Source organism: Salvelinus sp. IW2-2015, linkage group LG30, assembly GCF_002910315.2.
Source record: "Salvelinus sp. IW2-2015 linkage group LG30, ASM291031v2, whole genome shotgun sequence".
Classification (NCBI taxonomy): domain Eukaryota; kingdom Metazoa; phylum Chordata; class Actinopteri; order Salmoniformes; family Salmonidae; genus Salvelinus; species Salvelinus sp. IW2-2015.
The window spans coordinates 4,461,754-4,484,857 of NC_036869.1; the positions used below are offsets into that span (position 1 = coordinate 4,461,754).

Below are 23,104 nucleotides of genomic sequence, written 5' to 3' on the forward strand. Positions count from 1 at the left end.
GAGCCAGACACACCATCACATAAAAAAATTGGTAGGTCCTATTACAAACTTCTATAGCCCAGAACTTAACCATCACAGAGTTAACTACGAAATGATAACGACCGTTCTAGCCAGCACCACACAGTAACTAATGACTACTACAGCTTCTATGTAGGCCGTACACCTGATCCCTCATAGTACCAATTAAGGACAGACGCTGCTGAGAGCCTAGACCACCAGCAAGTGACTGTACTGAAGGTAGGTAGGCAATAACATGGAGAGACAAATAACATTTAACTATCAGAGAAGCGTCGGATAAGTTCAGGGGAGGGTGTAGTATAAATATAGTCAGAACTACTTTATAAGCCTGTGTGATAAGCATGGACAAGGGATAAATGGGAAGAAGGGAATGAGCGAAGGGGAAGAGTTGTGAAGTCTGGATGTCTTGGCTATAGAAGCCTGTAGTAGTCATTAGTTACTGTGATGGTGTCTGGCTATAGAAGCTGTGTTAGTCATTAGTTACTGTGATGGTGTCTGGCTATAGAAGCTGTAGTAGTCATTATTTACTGTGATGGTGTCTGGCTATAGAAGCTGTAGTAGTCATTATTTACTTTGATGGTGTCTGGCTTATAGAAGCTGTAGTAGTAGTCATTATACTGTGATGGTGTCTGGCATAGAAGCTGTAGTGAGTCATTAGTTACTGTGATGGTGTCTGGCTATAGAAGCTGTAGTAGCCATTATTTACTGTGATGGTGTCTGGCTATAGAAGCTGTAGTAGTCATTAGTTACGTGATGGTGTCTGGCTATAGAGCTGTAGTAGTCATTAGTTACTGTGATGGTTGTCTGGCTATAGAAGCTGTAGTAGTCATTATTTACTGTGATGGTGTCTGGCTATAGAAGCTGTAGTAGTCATTATTTACTGTTGATGCTGGCTATAGAAGCTGTAGTAGCATTAGTTACTGTGATGTGTCTGGCTATAGAAGCTGTAGTAGTCATTATTTACTGTGATGGTGTCTGGCTATAGAAGCTGTAGTAGTCATTATTACTGTGATGGTGCTGGCTATAGAAGCTGTAGTAGTCATTAGTTACTGTGATGGTGTCTGGCTATAGAAGCCTGTAGTAGTCATTATTACTGTGATGGTGTCTGGCTATAGAAGCTGTAGTAGTCATTATTTACTGTGATGGTGTCTGGCTATAGAAGCTGTAGTAAGTCATTAGTTACTGTGATGTGTCTGGCTATAGAAGCTGTAGTAGTCATTAGTTTACTTGTGATGGTGTCTGGCTATAGAAGCTGTAGTAGTCATTATTACTGTGATGGGTGTCTGGCTATAGAAGCTGTAGTAGTCATTAGTTACTGTGATGGTGTCTGGCTATAGAAGCTGTAGTAGTCATTAGTTACTGTGATGGTGTCTGGCTATAGAAGCTGTAGTAGTCATTAGCATGAATAATGTAAAAGTCAGAGTTGGAAATCCCAAGCAGTTGATCCTCAAATTATAAAAATATCACATTTGTTTCCGTCTCTTTGTATGACCTTCTAATACCAGTGTGCAGTCTTCCAGAGACTGTATATAAATTACAGTGTCTTCTCTTAGGATGGCAGCACCCTGATGCATGTGGCCTCCCAGTGTGGACACCCAGAGACCGCCCTCACCTTCCTGAAGAAAGGGGTCCCACTGCACATGCCCAATAAGGTACAAGAAGTCCAGGTGTCCAATGGGCACTTTAAAAAAAAGTAGCATAAATCACTGGCCTGAAATTGTATTTGAATATCACGTCTTCAAATGCACTGCATTGTACAGATACTGTATGAGAATAGCCAAATATTTAGAATACATCATTATATATATATGATCCTTTCTTACTATGTTATTTAATGTATCCTATCATATGAACCCTACCTATAATTGATGTATCATACTCTGGCGTCACATCTCCACAGTCAGGTGCAATGTGTCTCCATGCTGCAGCCAAGCAAGGTCACACAGCTGTAGTGAAGTCTCTTCTCCTGAAGGGGGCACACGTGGACAGCACCACTAAAGACGGCCTGACGGGCCTACACATCGCTGTGCAGAACTGCAAGCCCCTCGTGGTGCAGATGCTACTGGGCTTTGGGGCTCAGGTCCAACTCAATGGAGGCAAGGTGAGACATACACTTATGTCCTAGAAACATACACAATCCAACATTTGTTCGTTTGTGCTGTATATTTGACGATGGTGTGGAAAGTAATATGGTTTTTGTACCATAGTAACTGCTATTGTTGGCATGTGCTGCTAACCTCTACCCTCCCTTTGTCCTCCCTCTGCCCCTGCATGAAGGCCCAGGAGACCCCGCTGCACATCGCTGCCAGAGTGAAGGAGGGGGAAAAGGTGGCTGAGATGCTGCTGAAGAGTGGGGCTGATGTCAACGCAGAGCAGGAGGTTAGAGCTCTCCCTTCATTGTGGCCAGAGATGAGTGGGTTTATCAGATCAGAGGGCTTATCTGAATCTGAAAGCAAGGCTGTTTGTTTGTGTTCCACATAAACTTCCAGCTCTCTCTCTCTCTCTCTCTCTCTCTCTCTCTCTCTCTCTCTCTCTCTCTCTCTCTCTCTCTCTCTCTGTATCAGAATGGGGAGACGGCAATGCATGTTGCTGCTCGCCACGGTGGACTGCGTATGATGAGAGCCCTGAAAGAGGAGGGAGGAGACCTCACCTGGAGATCTAAGGTAAAGTAGAAACACTTTTCTGTGTCTAACCAGTGTAACAATGACACATTGAGTCTATTTCCCACTTTCAGTAGTCTTAAACACTTCCTTTTTGTGGTCATGTATGTGTTTTTTCATGTGGTTGTACTGTATGTAAGTGCCTTCGGAAAGTATTCAGACCCCTTTACTTTTTCCACATTTTGTTATGTTACAGCCCTATTCTTAAATTGATTCAATCCCCCCCAAATCCTCATCAATCTACACACAATACCCCATAATGACAAAGAGAAAACATTATTTATTTATCTTTTGCAAATATAAAACAGAAATACCTTATTTACATACGTATACAGACCCTTTGCTATGAGACTCGAAATTGAGCTCAGTTGCATCCTGTGTCCATTGATCATCCTTAAGATGTTTCTACAACTTGATTGGAGTCCACCTGTGGTAAATTAAATTGATTGGACAGGATTTGGAAAGGCACACACCTGTCTATATAAGGTCCCACAGTTGACAGTGCATGTCAGAGCAAAAACCAAGCCATGAGGTCGAAGGAATTGTCAGTAAAGCTCTGAGACAGGATTGTGTTGAGGCACAGATCTGGGGAAGGGTACCAAAAAATGTCTGCAGCATTGAAGCTCCCCAAGAACACAGTGTTCTCCATCATTCATAAATGGAAGAAATTTGGAACCACCAAGACTCTTCCTAGAGCTGACCACCCCGCCAAACTGAGCAATCGGGGGAAAAGGGCCTTGGTCAGGGAGGTGACCAAGAACCCGATGGTCACTCTGACAGAGCTCCAGAGTTCCTCTGTGGAGATGGGAGAACCTTCCAGAAGGACAACCATCTCTGCAGCACTCCACCAATCAGGCCTTTATGGTAGGGTGGCCAGATGGAAGCCACTCCTCAGTAAAAGGCACATGACAGCCCGCTTGGAGTTTTCCAAAAGGCACCTAAAGACTCTCAGACCATGAGAAACAAGATTCTCTGGTCTGATGAAACCAAGATTGAACTCTTTGGCCTGAATGCCAACCACCACGTCTGGAGGAAACCTGGCACCATCCATACAGTGAAGCATGGTGGGGGCAGCATCATGCTGTGGGGATGTTTTTCCGCGGCAAGGACTAGTCAGGATCGAGGCAAAGTTGAACGGAGCAAAGTACAGAGAGATCCTTGATTAAAACCTGCTCCAGAGCACTCAGGACCTCAGACTGGGGCCAAGGTTCACCTTCCAATAGGACAACGACCCTAAGCACACCGCCAAGACAATGCAGGAATGGCTTCAGGACAAGTCTCTGAATGTCCTTGAGTGGCCCAGCCAGAGCCCGGACTTGAACCAGATCTAACATCTCTGGAGAGAACTGAAAATAGCTGTGCAGCAATGCTGCCCATCCAACCTGACAGAGCTTGAGAGGATCTGCAGAGAAGAATGGGAGAAACTCCCCAAATACAGGTGTGCCAAGCTTGTACCGTCATACCCAAGAAGACTCAATGCTGTAATTGCTGCCAAAGGTGCTTCAACAAAGTACTGAGTAAAGGGTCTGAATACTTATGTAAATGTGATATTTCCGTTTTTTATGGAGTATTGTGTCCATAAATTTAATCCATTTTAGAAGAAAGCTATAACCTAACAAAATGTAGAAAGTCAAGGGGTCTGAATACTTTCCGAAGGCACTGTATGTGCATGCATGCATGTGTGTGTTTATATATGTGTGTGTTTCTGTATTCATAGGCTGGAGAGAACCCTCTCCATGTCGCTGTGCGCCACTGTCATGCCCATGTGGTGGAGGACATTCTCACCTATCTGACCAGTGAGAGAAGCCGTGAGGAAGCCCAGTGCTGTGTGAGCCAGGGGAACAGGGTGAGAATAAGACTCATGATAATAATCAACATTTATGCCATTTCACAGACCGTTTTTATCCAAAGAGACTTATCCAGTGGGATTAAAACCCGCCACTCTGGCGTTGCAAGCGCCATGCTCTACCGACTGAGCCACACAGGACCAGATGATGGGATAGCGGTTCTATTATAAAAATATTACTGTGATCATTGTTCTATTATAGAAATGTTTTTCCATTTTGCATTTCCATTTCCATTTCCATGCAATTTGGCCAACTCCTCTTTGTATGTCACTTTATTTGTTGATTTTGACGTACCAGTTTTCTATTGTTGTGTGACTGCAGAAAGGGGAGACATCGTTGCACTTGGCTGCTGAGCTGCAGAAGGAGAGTGTCCACAGAGAAGGAGAAGACGTACACATTATCAAGACTCTGATGGAATATAACGCAGACATCACTGCAGCAACCAGAGAGGTATGGCACAAGGAACAGTCTGATATCATGATTTGTATCTTTGTATTTGTGTGTCAACAATAGCTATAGCATTTTATTAATTTGTCTACAAACACCCTATGCATTGCGCCGATAGTGTTAAACAACTTGGTGGGAATTGTAACATGGATCATGTTATGGAGGATCGCTACAATACAATCCCAAAAAATGTCACGTTTTCAAGATTATACTTTCAGTATAGAGTAAAAACTGTGATGTTGATGTGAAGTGAATTATCGCTTTAAGCAATGCTGTACACTACAGCAGATGGAGGTACAGTACAATATGTTCTGTTTGGTAGCTGAATAGTAGTTAGATGTTCTGGTGTATGTTATTGAGGTGTACAGGTAAATCTGTGTCTCATTCGGTTTCTCCCTGCTCTCGGCTGGTCCTGTAGTCCTGTGAGACTCCCTTTCACTACTGTGCCAGAGTGGGCAACACTGACGTCCTACAGGAGATGCTCAACAGTGTTCCCTCCAGTCGCCTGCAGATGGCAGTCAACAAGCACTCCAAGGTACTGATAGAATTGTGTTACTTGGGTGTTACTGGAGAGTTTCTCATGATATTTAAATATTGGTTTACTGCTGTAAAATAACTGGTACTGCTGTTAAATGGGTATTTTGTGGGTGAGTATAATTCCGAAGTGGCATGAACTGTCTTCTGCCTTATGGTTATGTAGTGTTATTGTTTTACTGAGAGGGCACTCTCTGTGGGCCCATACAGAATGGCTGGTCCCCGTTGTTATTGGCTTCTGAGAGAGGTCACACAGAAGTTGTTAGAATCCTGCTTCAGAACCACGCCAGGGTGGACGTCTTTGATGAGGTGAGGGCCCTGGAATGTTTCAGACTTTTCCATTGGCTAATTCAATATACTGTACCACAACTTAACTCTGTCTCTTAAACTCTGCCACTGCCTGCTGAGCTGTAAAACGTTCATTTTGCTGAGTCACTGCAATGTGGTCATCATGACTCAAGCAGGATAAAAGCCAAAGAAGATATAACATCGTCATGTCTGTGCTGCGTGCCCTAATGAACAAAACCCTGATGTATCCTACAGGACGGCGAGGCAAATATCCACTTACAAAACCAAAACTAGCGTTTGTTATGGGACAAGTTTACATAGTCCCTCCCTGTTACGGTTTCTTCCGTTTGGCGCCTAATGAACACAACTCTGATGTATCCGACAGGACGGCAAGGCAGCTCTCCACTTGGCAGCAGAGCGGGGCCACGAGGACATTGCTGACATTCTGCTGTCCCATAAGGCCTTTGTGAACGCCAAGACCAAGCTGGGCCTCACTCCACTACACCTGGGGGCCCAGAACGGCTCTGCCAGCCTGGTCAGACAACTGGTGGAGACACACCTGGCCAGCATCGACGCTCTCTCTCTGGTCAGTGAGCTGAGCAATGACCCCTCAACTATGGAGGTCTAGAGAACATGTCCCTAGTCATAGGAAATAAAAGAGTACATTTGGTTATTATTGGGGCAGATGTCATATATATTCTCATAGGCATCTGTGTGTAACCTTGTTTAACCTGAACTCACAAGCTCACATTCTGTTCTATTATATTGAAGTGAAACGAAACGAGCGTTGGGGTCAGTCGAGTTTCACAAGGCTAATCTGTGTGCTCAAGGGAAATAAAGTTATTATCGAACACCTAGCAAAGTCTCTTGCCATATCTTTCTCTTTCTTAAGAAACACTTTTATTTGTCCACTCCTGATCCATAAAGAGAAATAAGGTGTTCTGAACCTCTGTGTGTGTGTTTGACCCCCAGACTAAGCAGACTCCTCTCCACCTCGCTGCCATCAGTGGACAGCTGGATGTGTGCAGCAGCCTGCTGCATCTCAGAGCAGACATCACTGCCACAGACATAGTGAGTCTGTTTCTCTGTCGGACACTGCCTTTGTCTGTGTGTGGCTGTTAAATAGACAAATTAAAATGTAAATCTTGCCTGAAGGAAATTTCTCTGTAGTCGTAACTTCAACAATCTCATTTTACATACCAAGTCCTGGTCTAATTTCTTCGTTATTTTACCTGTGACTTTTCTATCAGCATGGCCAGATTCCCCCCTGGTTGCATTTAACTATTATTCATCCATCTATCCTAGCAGACGCACTTATCCAGAGCAATTAGGGTTGAGTCCCTTACTGAATGGCACATTGACAAATTTGCCACATAGTCAGCTCTGGGCTTTGAACCAGCAACTTTTCAGTTATTGGCCCAACACGCTTAACCACTAGGCTACCGGCCGCCTATCCCCCCATACATACATCCATTCATTGGTTAATTCAGTTAGTCATCCATCCATCCTTCCATTCATTTATGTCTCTCTTGTCCCCAGCACGGCCAGACGCCCCTCCACCTGGCTGCAGAGAACGACCATTCTGAGGTGGTCAAGCTGTTCCTGAAGCACCGTCCAGAGCTGGCCACCCTGGCCAACGTGGAGGGGGCCACCTGCACCCATATCGCTGCGGCCAAGGGCAGCCTGGCCGTCATCAGGGAGCTGCTCAAGTTCAAACAGGGGGGAGTGACCACGCTGAGTAACAAGGTCAGAGGTCAGGGGTTAGGAGTCACAAGGAGTCAGGAAGTAGTGTTTCTCTGTGCTTGGCTGAAAATGTAACATGGAAACAGAACAATAGAGAATTACAATGTTATAGAATAACACAATAATTCCATAACAATGTCAGAGGGCAGGAGGGTTTTGCTCTGTTTTAATTTTTTTTATTTTTATGTTACCTTTATTTATACAGGTTTTTCTCATTGAGAGGAAACAATTACACTCTTCTATGATATATACATCGATCAAGTATTTAAACTCCACCAACGAAACTAGATCATCAAATTTTTAAATGTTCAGGAGAGAATTCCAGGACCACAGAGCTAAGTAACTAAAACTATTTCTAGTTCTAATTTTTGGTACTGTTAGAAGCAAATGAGAATGGGACCTTAATTTATATTTATTTACTGACCTGACTAAAAAAGAACAGAGATAAAATTGCATTTTACCCAATATGGCCTTATAAATCAGTGTATACCAGTGTTTAAGCTTACGCAAGGTCCATGACGACCAGCCAACAGCGCTGTAGAGATCACAATGATGTGTTAGACGTTTTTGATTTGTAATGAACCTGAGGGCTGCATGATACACTGAATCAAGTGGTCTCAGGGTAGTGGTTGAGGCCTGCATATATATAACATCACCAAAATCTAAAACCGCCAGTAGTGTATATCGTACCAGCACCTTCCTGGCCTCAAAGAAAAACCAGCCTTATGCCGGTAATAAAAACCTCGTTTCAGCTTGAGCTTCCTTATAAAGTTCTCTACATGCACAGTGAAGCTCAGCTTATCATCAACCCACACACTCAAATATTTGTACACTTTAACTTGCTCTATAGTATGTCCAGCCAATGTAGCAGTGACATGATTAGTAACATGTCTGGCATTTGAAAGTACCATGCATTTTGTTTTACCCGAATTTAGAACCAGCTTTAAATCATACAGATTCTGTTGTATGATGTTAAATGCTCTTTGGGCATTTTCAAAAGCTAAAGATAAACTACTACCACTTGAATAAAGAACAGTATCATCTGCATAAAAATGAACATACGCTGTTTCAATAAGATCCCCAATGTTGTTGATATACAAAATGAACAACAGTGGGCCCAAAATAGATCCTTGCAGAACACCTGAGCACACCTCTATGGACTCAGATTTACAACCATCCGCCATTGCGCATTGTGTACGATTTGATAGGTTATTTATAAACCAATCTAGAGCATGACCAGTAATTCCACAACATGTTCTTGTCTGAAATGGAACATAGTACTGTAACGGTGTATGAATTATAATATGAGTGGCTTGGCTGGCCATAGAAAGGAAAGGAAAGTGACAGAGAAAATATTCCCTTATTGATGCGCAATGAATTGGCTGAAAAGATTTGGCATGGGCCCTCGGATCCTCAAAAAGTTCTACAGCTGCACCATTGAGAAGATCTTGACTGGCTGCATCACTGCTTGTTATGGCAAATGCACAGCCCTCAAGCGCAAAGCGTTACAGAGGGTGGTGCAGATGGCCCAGTACATCACTGGAGAGTGATGGTGTCCTGCATCAGATGACCTGGCCTCCACAATCCCCCGACCTCAAACAAATTGAGATGGTTTGGGATGTGTCAGACCGCAGAGTGAAGGAAAAGCCGCCAACAAGTGCTCAGCATATGTGGGAACTCCTTCAAGACTGTTAAAAAAAATTCCAGGTGAAGCTGGTTGAGAGAATGCCAAGAGTGTGCAAAGCTGTCATCAGGGCAAAGGGTAGCTATTTGAAGAATCTCAAATATAGAATATATTTTGATTTATTTAACACTTTTTTGGTTACTACATGATTCCATTTGTGTTATTTCATAGTTTTAATGTCTTCACTATTATTCTACAATGTAGAAAATAGTAAAAATAAACAAAAACCCTTTAATGCGTAGGTGTTCTAAAACCTTTGACCGATAGTGTATACACACATAACACATACACATACAGTTGAAGTCGGAAGTTTACATACACCTTAGCCAAACACATTTAAACTCCGTTTTTCACAATTCCTAACATTTAATCCTAGTAAAAATTCCCTGTCTTAGGTCAGTTAGGATCACCACTTTATTTTAAGAATGTGAAATGTCAACATAATAGTAGAGAATTATTTATTTCAGCTTTTATTTCTTTCATCACATTCCCAGTGGGTCAGAAGTTTACATACACTCAATTAGTATTTGGTACCATTGCCTTTAAATTGTTTAACTTGGGTCAAACATTTTGGTAGCCTTCCACAAGCTTCCCACAATAAGTTGGGTGAATTTTGGCCCATTCCTCCTGACAGAGCTGGTGTAACTGAGTCAGGTTTGTAGGCCTCCTTGCTCGCATATGCTTTTTCAGTTCTGCCCACACATTTTCTATAGGATTGAGGTCAGGGCTTTGTGATGGCCATTCCAAAACCTTGACTTTGTTGTCCTTTAGCCATTTTGCCACAACTTTGTAAGTATGCTTGGGTTCATTGTCCATTTAGAAGACCCATTTGCGACCAAGCTTTAACTTCCTGACCGATGTCTAGAGATGTTGCTTCAATATATCCACATCATTTTTCTCCCTGATGATGCCATCTATTTTGTGAAGTGTACCAGTCCCTCCTGCAGCAAAGCACCCCCACAACATGATGCTGCCACCCCCGTGCTTCACGATTGGGATGGTGTTCTTTGGCTTGCAAGCGTCCCCCTTTTTCCTCCAAACATAACGATGGTCATTATGGCCAAACAGTTCTATTTTTGTTTCATCAGACCAGAGGACATTTCTCCAAAAAGTACAAACTTTGTCCCCATGTGCAGTTGCAAACCGTAGTCTGGCTTTTTTATGGCGGTTTTGGAGCAGTGGCTTCTGCTGAGCGGCCTTTCAGGTTATGTCGATATAGGACTCGTTTTACTGTGGATATCGATACTTTTGTACCTGTTTCCTCCAGCATCTTCACAAGGTCCTTTGCTGTTGTTCTGGGATTGATTTGCACTTTTCGCACCAAAGTACGTTCATCTCTAGGAGACAGAACGCATCTCCTTCCTGAGCGGTGTGACGGCTGTGTGATCCCATGGTGTTTATACTTGCGTACTATTGTTTGTACAGATGAACGTGGTACCTTCAGGCTTTTGGAAATTGCTCCCAAGGATAAACCAGATCTTGTAAAGGATAAACCAGATTATGTAAATTAGCTTATCAGAAGCTTCTAAAGCCATGACATCATTTTCTGGAATTTTCCAAGCTGTTTAAAGGCACAGTCAACTTAGTTCATGTAAACTTCTGGCCCACTGGAATTGTGATACAGTGAATTATAAGTGAAATAATCTGTTTTTTTATTTTACTCTTATTATTATCTTTCCTGATGCCTAGTCACTTTACCCTGCCTTCATGTACATATCTACTTCAAATACCTTATTATTATCTATCCTGATGCCTAGTCCCTTTACCCTGTAACAGCAGCACATTGATCTGGTACTCCCTGTAATAGCAGCACATTGATCTGGTACTGGTACTCCCTGTTTATAGCAGCACATTGATCTGGTACTGGTGCTCCCTGTAATAGCAGCACATTGATCTGGTACTGGTGCTCCCTGTAATAGCAGCAAATTGATCTGGTACTCCCTGTAATAGCAGCACATTGATCTGGTACTGGTACTCCCTGTTTATAGCTCTATTCTTGTGTATTTTATTCCTCTTGTGTTACTATGTATATATATATWTTTTTTTTAACTCTGCAATGTTGGGAAGGGCTCGTAAGTAAGAATTTCACCTTAAAGTCTACACCTGTTGTATTTGGCGCACGTGACAAATATAATATAATTTGATATGATAATCAAAGGGATAAGGGGTGATTGATAAGCTTAGTCACCAGCTTGACTGTTTTATCCATTCTGTCCACTTTCCTTCATCCCCAGACCAATGGCTCCTGTCCTCTGCACCTGGCGTCTGCTGGGGGACACACCGAGGTGGTGAAGGTCCTCCTGGAGGCTGGGGCGTCTGTAGCTGAAGAGGACGCAGTGAGTGATGGAGAGAACACAACCTCACCTGGGGTGGACTGACCAAAGACTGACCGCAGACTGACCAGAAATTATGCACTGTTACTGACTAGCTACATTTATTCAATTTAGTTTTAGGGTGTCATACAAAACCCAGTCTACAGTAAAGAATAGCTCAACAGAGATTGATTCATTCAAAAGTAGCTCAGATCGATTCATTCAAAACAGGCTCAGATCGATTCATGCAAAAGCTTATTAACTTTCTCATCTTCCCAGGAAGGGATGACAGCCATTCACTTGGCAGCCAAGAACGGTCACACACACATCATGGACGTGCTGAAGGGAAGCATCTCCTTTAAGATCACCAGCTCCAAGGTATCTGTCCCTACTCTTAAAACTAGAAAATGTTAACTACAGTAGGATACCTTATATACTGTAGTAGAGACATTTGTTTAGGTATGTTGATTTGATGTGTAACTATGATCCCAGACAGGGTTGACTGCGTTGCATGTAGCAGCCCGTTTTGGTCAGGTGGACTTTGTCTCAGAGATCCTTACCAAGGTGCCGGCCACCATGCGCAGTGACATCCCAAACAGTAACAGTAGGGAGGGAATACCAGTGCAGCAGCCCCCTTCAGAGGTAGGTAACGTTATAGTGCCAACCCCACAACTCACTTATGACCAGAAAATCAACAGTCTTCCCCCATGAATAAAAGAGTCCTTCATAAAAAGTCCTTAATTGTGTGTGTGTGTGTGTGTGTGTGTGTTCCATGTGTGTGTGTGTGTTCCAGTCAGGATACACTCCCCTGCACCTGGCTGCCCAGTCTGGCCATGAGAGTGTGGTGAGATTGCTGCTCAACTCCCCTGGTGTACAGGCAGACAAAGTGACAGACATACAGGTAAGCTTTTTTCGTGTGTGTGCATGCGTGTAAGTGAATATGTGTGCATATAGCAATGCGCATGTCCCCATCGCGACGTCCCCCAAAGGCTAACTTGCTAGCCCCGGTCTACTAACTGCTAGCTTGCCTGCCCCGGTCTGCTAACTGCTAGCCCCTGCTAACTGCTTGCTTGCTAACCCGGGCTGGTAACTGCTAGCTTGTTTAGCCCCGGCCTACTAACTGTTAGCGTGGTAGCATCGGCCTGCTAACTTTCTGTAAATTACTACAACTACAATACCTCTTTCGCCATCTGGCTTGGATCCTTAGTCGACTTGGCGCCCCGCCGCACCACCACGACAGTTCTGCCGACAAATACTCCATCCGCTGTGCCTTCAACCGGCCTCGGTCGGACGTCGGAGCAGACGCTTCTACTAGCCCCGGGCTACTAACTTTAAACGCTGTGTCGCTAGCGTAGTAACGGCTACTCCGCGTCTTCCCTGTTCCTTCTATTGCTGCCCCCTGAACCCTATGATCACTTGGCTACATAGCTGATGCCCGCTGGACTGTCCATTAATCACGGTACTCCATTCTGTTTATTTTTTTTATCTGTCGGCCCCAGCTCCGAACTCAGGCTCTGTGTGTAGTTAACCAACCCTCTCTGCCCATTCATCGCCATTTTACCTGTTGTTTTAGCTGATTAGCTGTTGTCTCACCCGTTGTTGTCTTAGCTAGCTCTCCAAATCAACACCTGTGATTACTTTATGCCTCGCTGTATGTCTCTCTCATATGTCAATATGCCTTGTATACTGTTGTTTAGGTTAGTTATCATTGTTTTAGTTTACAATGGAGCCCCTAGTTCTACTCATTATACCTCTGATACCGCTTTTGTCCCACCTCCCACTCATGCGGTGACCTCACCCATTATAACCAGCTTATCCAGAGATACAACCTCTCTTATCATCACTCAGTGCCTGGGCTTACCTCCGCTGTACCCGCACCCCACCATACCCCTGTCTGCACATTATGCCCTGAATCTATTCTACCACTCCCAGAAATCCACTCTAGGCGACCAGTTTTGATAGCCTTTAGCCGTACCCTCATCCTACTCCTCCTCTGTTCCTCGGGTGATGTGGAGGTAAACCCAGGCCCTGCGTGTCCCCAGGCACCCTCATTTGTTGACTTCTGTGATAGAAAAAACCTTGGTTTCATGCATGTCAACATCAGAAGCCTCCTCCCTAAGTTTTTTTTACTCACTGCTTTAGCACACTCCGCCAACCCTGATGTCCTTGCAGTGTCTGAATCCTGGCTTAGAAAGGCCACCAACAATACACCTCCGCCGTTTTCAATCTGGATCTCAGCGATCACTGCCTCATTGTCTGTAGCCGCTATGTGTCCGCGGTCAAACGAGCACCCCTCATCACTGTCAAACGTTCCCTAAAACACTTCTGCGAGCAGGCCTTTCTAATCGACCTGGCCCGGGTATCCTGGAAGGATATCGACCTCATCCCGTCAGTCGAGGATGCCTGGTCATTCTTTAAAAGTAAATTCCTCACCATCTTAGATAAGCATGCCCCATTCAAAAAATGCAGAACTAAGAACAGATATAGCCTTTGGTTCACTCCACACCTGACTGCCCTTGACCAGCACAGAAACATCCTGTGGTGGACTGCAATAGCATCAAATAGTCCCCACGATATGCAACTGTTCAGGGAAGTCAGGAACCAATACACGCAGTCAGTCAGGAAAGCAAAGGCTAGCTTTTTCAAGCAGAAATTCGCATCCTGTAGCTCTAACTCCAAAAAGTTTTGGGACACTGTAAAGTCCATGGAGAACAAGAGCACCTCCTCCCAGCTGCCCACTGCACTGAGGCTAGGTAACACGGTCACCACTGATAAATCCATGATAATCGAAAATTTCAATAAGCATTTCTCAACGGCTGGCCATGCCTTCCTCCTGGCTACTCCAACCCCAGCCAACAGCTCCGCCTCCCCCGCAGCTACTCGCCCAAGCCTCCCCAGCTTCTCCTTCACCCAAATCCAGACAGCAGATATTCTGAAAGAGCTGCAAAACCTGGACCCGTACAAATCAGCTGGGCTAGACAATCTGGACCCTCTCTAAAACTATCCGCCGCCATTGTTGCAACCCCTATTACCAGCCTGTTCAACCTCTCTTTCGTATCGTCCGAGATCCCTAAAGTTTGGAAAGCTGCCGCAGTCATCCCCCTCTTCAAAGGGGGTGACACCCTAGACCCAAACTGTTACAGACCTATATCCATCCTGCCTGCCTAAAGTCTTCGAAAGCCAAGTTAATAAACAGATCACTGACCATTTCGAAATTTACCGTACCTTCTCCGCTGTGCAATCCGGCTTCCGAGCCGTTCACGGGTGCACCTCAGCCACGCTCAAGGTAATAAACGATATCATAACCGCCATCGATAAAAGACAGTACTGTGCAGCCGTCTTCATCGACCTGGCCAAGGCTTTCGACTCTGTCAATCACCGTATTCTTATCAGCAGACTCAATAGCCTTGGTTTTTCTCATGACTGCTTCGCCTGGTTCACCAACTACTTCTCAGACAGAGTTCAGTGTGTCAAATCGGAGGGCCTGTTGTCCGGACCTCTGCCAGTCTCTATGGGGGTGCCAAAGGGTTCAATTCTCGGGCCAACTCTTTTCTCTGTATATATCAATGATGTCGCTCTTGCTGCGGGTGATTCCCTGATCCACCTCTACGCAGACGACACCATTCTGTATACTTCTGGCCCTTCCTTGGACACTGTGCTAACTAACCTCCAAACGAGCTTCAATGCCATACAACACTCCTTCCGTGGCCTCCAACTGCTCTTAAACGCTAGTAAAACCAAATGCATGCTTTTCAAATCAAAATCAAATCAAATGTATTTGTCACATACACATGGTTAGCAGATGTTAATGCGAGTGTAGCGAAATGCTTGTGCTTCTAGTTCCGACAATGCAGTAATAACCAACAAGTAATCTAACCTAACAATTCCACAACTACTACCTTATACACACAATTGTAAAGGGATAAAGAATATGTACATAAAGATATATGAATGAGTGATGGTACAGAACGGCATAGGCAAGATGCAGTAGATGGTATAGAGTACAGTCTATACATATGAGATGAGTAATGTAGGGTATATAAACATAAAGTGACATAGTTTAAAGTGGCTAGTGATACATGTATTACATAAAGATGGCAAGATGCAGTGGATGATATACAGTACAGTATATACATATACATATGAGATGAGTAATGTAGGGTATGTAAACATTATATTAAGTGGCATTGTTTAAAGTGGCTAGTGATACATTTTTACATACATTTCCATCAATTCCCATTATTAAAGTGGCTGGAGTTGAGTCAGTATGTTGAACCGTTCACTGCCCGCACCCGCCCGCCCGACTAGCATCACCACCCTGGACGGTTCCGACCTAGAATATGTGAACAACTATAAATACCTAGGTGTCTGGCTAGACTGTAAACTCTCCTTCCAGACTCATATTAAACATCTCCAATCCAAAATAAATTCTAGAATCGGCTTTCTATTTCGCAACAAWGCCTCCTTCACTCACGCCGCCAAACTTACCCTAGTAAAACTGACTATCATACCGATCCTCGACTTCGGCGATGTCATCTACAAAATAGCTTCCAACACTCTACTCAGCAAACTGGATGCAGTCTATCACAGTGCCATCCGTTTTGTTTTACCAAATCACCTTATACCACCCACCACTGCGACCTGTATGCTCTAGTCGGCTGGCCCTCGCTACATATTCACCGCCAGACCCACTGGCTCCAGGTCATCTATAAGTCTATGCTAGGTAAAGCTCCGCCTTATCTCAGTTTACTGGTCACGATAACAACACCCACCCGTAGCACACGTTCCAGCAGGTATATCTCACTGATCATCCCCAAAGCCAACACCTCATTTGGCCGCCTTTCCTTCCAGTTCTCTGCTGCCAGTGACTGGAACGAATTGCAAAAATTGCTGAAGTTGGAGACTTTTATTTCCCTCACCAACTTTAAACATCAACTATCTGAGCAGCTAACCGATCGCTGCAGCTGTACATAGTCCATCTGTAAATAGCCCACCCAATCTACCTACCTCATCCCCATACTGTTTTTATTTTATTTACTTTTCTGCTCTTTTGCACACCAGTATCTCTACTTGCACATCATCATCTGCTCATMTATCACTCCAGTGTTAATCTGCTAAATTGTAATTATTCGCTCCTATGGCCTATTTATTGCCTACCTCCTCGTGTCTTTTGCACACACTGTATATAGACTTTCTTTTTTCTACTGTGTCATTGACTTGTTTATTGTGTTATTGGCTTGTTTATTGTTTARTCCATGTGTAACTCTGTGTTGTTGTCTGTGTCACACTGCTTTGCATTATCTTGGCCAGGACGCAGTTGCAAATGAGAACTTGTTCTCAACTAGCCTACCTGGTTAAATAAAGGTGAAATAAAATAAAAAATATAATAAAACAAGCAAACAGGCAAGGGAATAAAAAAATATTGCTAGAACCTATTTCTGAAATTCAAAATATCAGACATTTGAAAGCTCTAGTTTTGACCTTCATAATACCCCTGATGGCAGTAACTTTACAAGCACTAATTATGGTCAATTTAGCCTGAGAATAGTATCTAGTTATGGTAAGGGGTGAAATAAGTATAGCTAGTTATAATTGTAACGGTTTGGCAGATTATAAAAAAGATCAGTCTTTACATGACTAAAAGAAAAGGAATATAGCATATACTGTTTACAGGAAACTCACTCTACATCCTTAGATGAAGTTATGTGGAATAAGGAATGGGGTGGTGAAATAATTTTCTGTCATGGACAAAGGAACTCAAAGGGTGTGATGATATTAATTAACAAAAAATTATATCTGAATGTGCAAATAATCAGGAATGATTCGCAAGGAAGGTGGATCCTTTTGAACATGAAAATGGATGAAATCTATATGGTCCAAATCAGGATGATCTACACTTCTTCGAAAACATTTATACCAATTTATTGAACTTACATGCAACAAATTATCTAATCATTATGGTAGGAGACTATAACACAGTGTTAAGTACCTCAATGGACCGTAAAGGTAATCACTCTACAAACTATCATCACCGTGCCCTTAAGGAAATCACAAATATTATGGACACATTAGAAATAGTGGATATTTGGAGACTAAAAAACCCCGACCTAGTGAGATATACATGGAGGAGACTTAATCAAGCTAGTCGTCTTGACTACTTTCTTGTCTCTTTCTCTCATGCATCAAAGGTTAAAAAAGTTTTAATAGGAGACAGAATGCAAACGGATCAGCATCTAATTGGCATTCACATAACTCTTATAGATTTTCCACGTGAACGGGGATATTGGAAATTTAATCAAAGTTTACTGGAGGACAACTTATTTTTAACTAAGACAAAATAATTTAGAACTGAATTTTTCCAGTATAATATAGGTTCAGCAAATCCCCTTATTGTTTGGGATACCTTTAAATGTACCTTCAGGGGTCATTCAATTCAATATTCATCAATAATAAAAAAGCAGTTTCTGGCTAAAGAAACAAGACTAACAAGGGAAATGTCAGGACCCGGTGCGAGAAACAGTCACTAATAATCGTCAGAACCCAGAAGATGAGGCAGACACAGCAGTACTAGAGATGGTGGTTTAATTAAAGAACAAAATCTTCAGGCAAAGAAACTAAATCCACAATGTCCAAAAATAAAGCCAAGAGGCACAAAATGGAAATCCTCCAAAATACAAAAGAAACTCCACAAAGTGGTAAAAAACAGCAGGGAAAAACAAACCTCAAAAGACTACTCAAATAATACACAAGAACTAAACCAGAGAACCTCTGGAAAAACCCAACAAGAGAAATATCTATATAAAACAAGGCTTGGGCTGGGGCTGGGTGCTAACTTACAAACACTGAGCAAGGAACTGAGGAACACACAGGGTTTAAATACTAACAAGGGAATGACCTACAGGTGCAAACAATAATTAGAGCAAGAAAAACAAAAGGTACAAAAAAAAGGTGCAATGGGGACATCTAGTGACCAAAACCCAAACAGTCTTGGCCAAAACCTGACAGGAAATCCATGAACTAATAGTACAGGTAGATAGCAATAAAAACGATACTACAGAGATACAAAATAAGTTAGAGGAAAAACAAAAAGAACTTAAGGAACTAATTCAAGAACGATCTAATGTAATCCTTTACAAAAATAAAGCAAACTGGATGGAATATGGAGAAAAATGCACAAAATCCTTCAGGAATCTCCAATACAGGAATGCTAACAAAAAGAATTTGCAGAAACTCGTTACTGAAAACGGAGTCATCTATGATTCTCCGAATGATATTTTAAAAGAGGAAGCTAATTATTTTAGGCAGATGTTCTTTTCCATCTCATCCTCTCCCACTGAATGAAGATTAGGGTAAGGAATTCTTTCCAAATAATATAAAAATGGAAAATTAACAAAATGTACAGAAAGATCAGTGCGAAGGCCAAATTACAGAGGAAGAACTTTTTGAGGCTATTAAACCCTTTCAGTCTGGAAAAACCCCAGGGCTTGATGGCATACCGGTAGAGGTATATCAAGTATTTTTTGATATACTAAAAGCTCTGTTGTTAGATTGTTTTAACTACTCCTATAGAAATGGTAGTCTGTCAGGTACTCAGCAGGAAGGTCTGATTTCTCTATTATTTAAACAAGACCCAGATGGCAAATATAAAGACCCGGTCTATCTAAAAAAAATGGAGGCCCCTTACACTTCAATGTCTTCAAAAATACTAGCAAAATGCATAGCACTCACAATTAAAAGAGTTTTACCAGGTATTGTTCATCCTGATCAGACAGGTTTTTTACATGGACGATACATTGGAGATAATATACGACAACTACTAGAAATAATAGAACATCATGAAACGTATAAGAAGCCAGGAATGGTATTTATAGCGGATTTTGAAAAGGCATTTGATAAAGTAAGACTGGATTTTATTTATAAATGCCTGGATTTTTTTCAATTTCGGTAATTCTCTTATAAAATGGGTAAAAATAATGTATAGCAACCCCAGGTGTAAAATAGTAAATAACGGCTACTTCTCAGAGAGTTTTGAATTGTCAAGAGGAGTTAAACAAGGGTGTCCGCTGTCACCATATCTATTCGTTATGGGCATCGAAATGCAAGCTATTAAAATCCCATCCAATGACAACATTCGAGGATTAGAAATCCAAGGCTTAAAAACAAAGGTGTCCATGTATGCCGATGACTCAAGTTATATGTTAAGTCCGTAAGCTAGATCCCTACAATGTCTCAATAAAGATCTAGATAAAACACCTGTCTATTTATGGAAAAATTGCCCTGATTAACTCCTTAGTCATATCTCAGTTTACTCACTTACTTATGGCGCTGGCTACTCCTGATGATTCGATTTTCAAATCATATGAGCAAAAAATATTTTGCTTTATCTGGGACGCTAAACCAGACAAAATAAAATGAGCCTATATATAATGAATATGAATTGGGTGGGTTGAGATTATTAAATATAAAAGCACTAAACCTCTCTCTAAAAGCTTCACTCATTCAAAAGTTTTATTTGAACCCTAAATGGTTCTCAAGTAGATTAATAAGAAAAGCTCATCCATTTTTTTTAAATTGCCTTTTTGCCTTTGTGCAGATTGCCATGTTTCATTTTCGATTAATTGAAAATGATACTTTTTTCAAAGTATCTGTGTTTTTCAAACAAGCATTGCAGAGTTGGCTACAATTTCAATTTCATCCCCCTGAAAAGATACAACAAATATTATGGCTGAACTCAAATGTYCTGGTTGATAAAATACCTGTATTTATGGGAAAGATGTTTGAAAAGGGTATTGTGTTCTTAAATGATATTGTAAATTGTAATGGTAGAGTTATTTCCTTCATGYAGTTATCAGAATTGTACGGGAAGGTCTGCTCAATCCAAGAGTACAACCAATTGATTACAGCATTGCCCATTAAAATGGAGGAGGTAGGTGGCAGCGGGAGGAGGTAGGGAACTGGTCTGTCTGCCCAATATAAAGGATCAAAACTGGCGAAGGAATAAAAATATCATAAATAGGAAAGTATACCAGTTTCATTTGAGGACCAGGATGTTGACAACTGTGCCATACAGATTGCAAAATAGTTGGGAAGAGATTTTTGATGTACCGATTCTATGGTACAGGGTGTATGAGTTGATATATAAAACAACGCAAGATTCAAGACTTTGTGCTTTTCAGCTAAAATTATTATATAGAATTCTTGCCACCAACAAAATGTTGAATATTTGGGGCATAAAATCATCGAAGCTCTGCAGATTTTTTTGTGAGGATACAGAATCAATAGACCATTTATTTTGGTATTGCCCTCAGGTAGCCTGTTTCTGGTCTCAGGTTCAGGAATGGTTGAAAATGCATAACATTGATCTAAAATTGACCCTAGAAATAGTACTGTTAGGAGATCTGGAGAGACCGGGTCAGTCAATTACTAATACTCTTAGTAAAAGTATTTATCTTCGACACGCAATCTGTAGATTCGATTCGATTAGATAGATTGAAATTGTACGTTAAACATCATAGCATAGTTGAAAGACATGTGTTGCGTAGAAACACGAAGTGGGTGGCCAGCAGAGATAGATGGGATGGGCTGAGGGAACCTGAGGGAAGCTGGTATGTGGAGTTGGAGACAAGTGGGAGTGGAGTTGCTGTGTGAGAGAGAGAATGATGGTCAAAAGATAAAGGGAAAAAAAGTCAAAATAAAACATAAAAGTTTGAAWGACACTAAGTGGCAGTGTTTTTACAACTAATGCCGGTTTGCCTGAGGCTGATGCCGTGCAGGTGTTTGTACACATGCATATACACACTCTCATTCAAATAAACACATACAAGAACACACACATACATGTAATAGTGCCAGACATGCACACAAACATATAAAGTAGGCATTGTTGTTATGATTTCAGTTGTCCTTGATATCCTTTGTTTTAAATTTATAATTTTGTTAGATTTTTTTGCATTGTTGTTTGCTGTTTTCTTCTGTCTTTTCCTTTTTTCTCTTTAGTTCATTCTCTTGGTTGTTGGTGCATTGGGGGGTTCTTGGGGGTGGGGAATTAATTGTATTTTTTCTTTTTTTTTCTTCCGGGGGGAGACTGTGGAAGGGGTCTCGAATGGTTGAGGGACAGCTTTTGGGGAACTGGGGGGGGATCTTGGAGGGTTTGGGTTTCACAAAATTGTGATCATGAAAAAGGAAACTATGACATACATTTTATATCACTATCATGCACACGCACCCTCACACATAAGGATGGCTCTGTTGCGGAAAGACTGATACATGTTTGATAGTGTCTTGATGCTGTATTGTTTGTCCATCATGTTCTAATACTTTAATGTTACCCCTTCCTTGTGTTTTTTGTAATAAATAAAACATTTACAAATTATTTTAAAAAGAACCCGATGGTCACTCTGACAGAGCTCCAGAGTTCCTCTGTGGAGATGGGAGAACCTCCCAGAAGGACAACCATCTCTGCAGCACTCCACCAATCAGGCCTTTATGGTAGAGTGGCCAGACGAAAGCCACTCCTCAGTAAAAGGCACATTACAAAATGAACAGAGCAAAGTACAGAGAGATCCTTGATGAAAACCTGCTCCAGAGCACACAGGACCTCAGACTGGGGCAAAGGTTCACCTTCCAACAGGACAACGACTCTAAGCACACTGCCAAGACAACAAAGGAATGGCTTCAGGACAAGTCTCTGAATGTCCTTGAGTGTCCAGCCAGAGCCCGGACTTGAACCCGATCGAACATCTCTGGAGAGACCTGAAAATATCTGTGCAGTGACGCTCCCCATCCAACCTCATAGAGCTTGAGAGGATCTGCAGAGAAGAATGGAAGAAACTCCCCAAATACAGGTGTGCCAAGCTTGTAGCGTCATACCCAAGAAGACTCGAGGCTGTAATCGCTGCCAAAGGTGCTTCAACAAAGTACTGAGTAAAGGGTCTGAATAGTTATGTAAATGTGATATTTCAATGTTTTATGTTTAATAAATTAGCAAAAAAATATATATATATGTTTTTGTTTTATCATTATGGGGTATTGTGTGTAGATTGATGAGGAATAAAAACAATGTAATCCAATTTAGAATAAGGCTGTAACGTCACAAAATGTGGAAAAAATCAAGAGGTCTGAATACTTTCTGAATGCATTTTACATGAGTGTATGCATTTTGTGCAAGAGTTTATGTGTAAATGTTTGTGTGCATGTGCGCGTTTTGCAAGCTTGTGTGTGAGCATATGTGTACGGTATATACGTGTGGGGATCTGCCAGACTGACCGTCCTCCTGTCCCTCCCCCTTCTCCTCAGGGCTCCACCCCCCTTCACCTGGCAGCCCAGAGTGGTCACATGTCTGTGGTGGGGCTGCTGCTGAGCCGCTCCAGCTCTCTGCTGCACCTGAGGGACAAGCAGGGCCGCACCTGTCTGCACCTGGCCTCCGCCAGCGGCCACGTGGCCATGGTCAGAGTGCTGCTGGGCCAGGGGGCCGAGATCAACCACACCGAAGAGGTGAGACTGACCTGGAGATGGAGATGTTATGGGGAGAATATGTGGATGTTATGGAAACATTATGGAGAGAGTATGAGG

General features: G+C 42.4%; 1 protein-coding gene across 1 annotated transcript in view; it reads left to right on the forward strand.

The window, feature by feature from the left end:
• trpn1 (transient receptor potential cation channel, subfamily N, member 1) overlaps nt 1-23,104 on the forward strand; it is a 45,955-nt gene that overhangs the window by 13,401 nt on the left and 9,450 nt on the right. Inside the window, 16 exon segments of the mRNA XM_023974698.2 lie at nt 1,572-1,670; nt 1,919-2,119; nt 2,296-2,397; nt 2,583-2,681; nt 4,396-4,524; nt 4,847-4,975; nt 5,391-5,507; nt 5,717-5,815; nt 6,180-6,380; nt 6,767-6,865; nt 7,334-7,540; nt 11,456-11,557; nt 11,813-11,911; nt 12,026-12,175; nt 12,327-12,434; nt 22,829-23,022. Coding sequence (XP_023830466.1) covers nt 1,572-1,670; nt 1,919-2,119; nt 2,296-2,397; nt 2,583-2,681; nt 4,396-4,524; nt 4,847-4,975; nt 5,391-5,507; nt 5,717-5,815; nt 6,180-6,380; nt 6,767-6,865; nt 7,334-7,540; nt 11,456-11,557; nt 11,813-11,911; nt 12,026-12,175; nt 12,327-12,434; nt 22,829-23,022 — 2,135 coding nt within the window.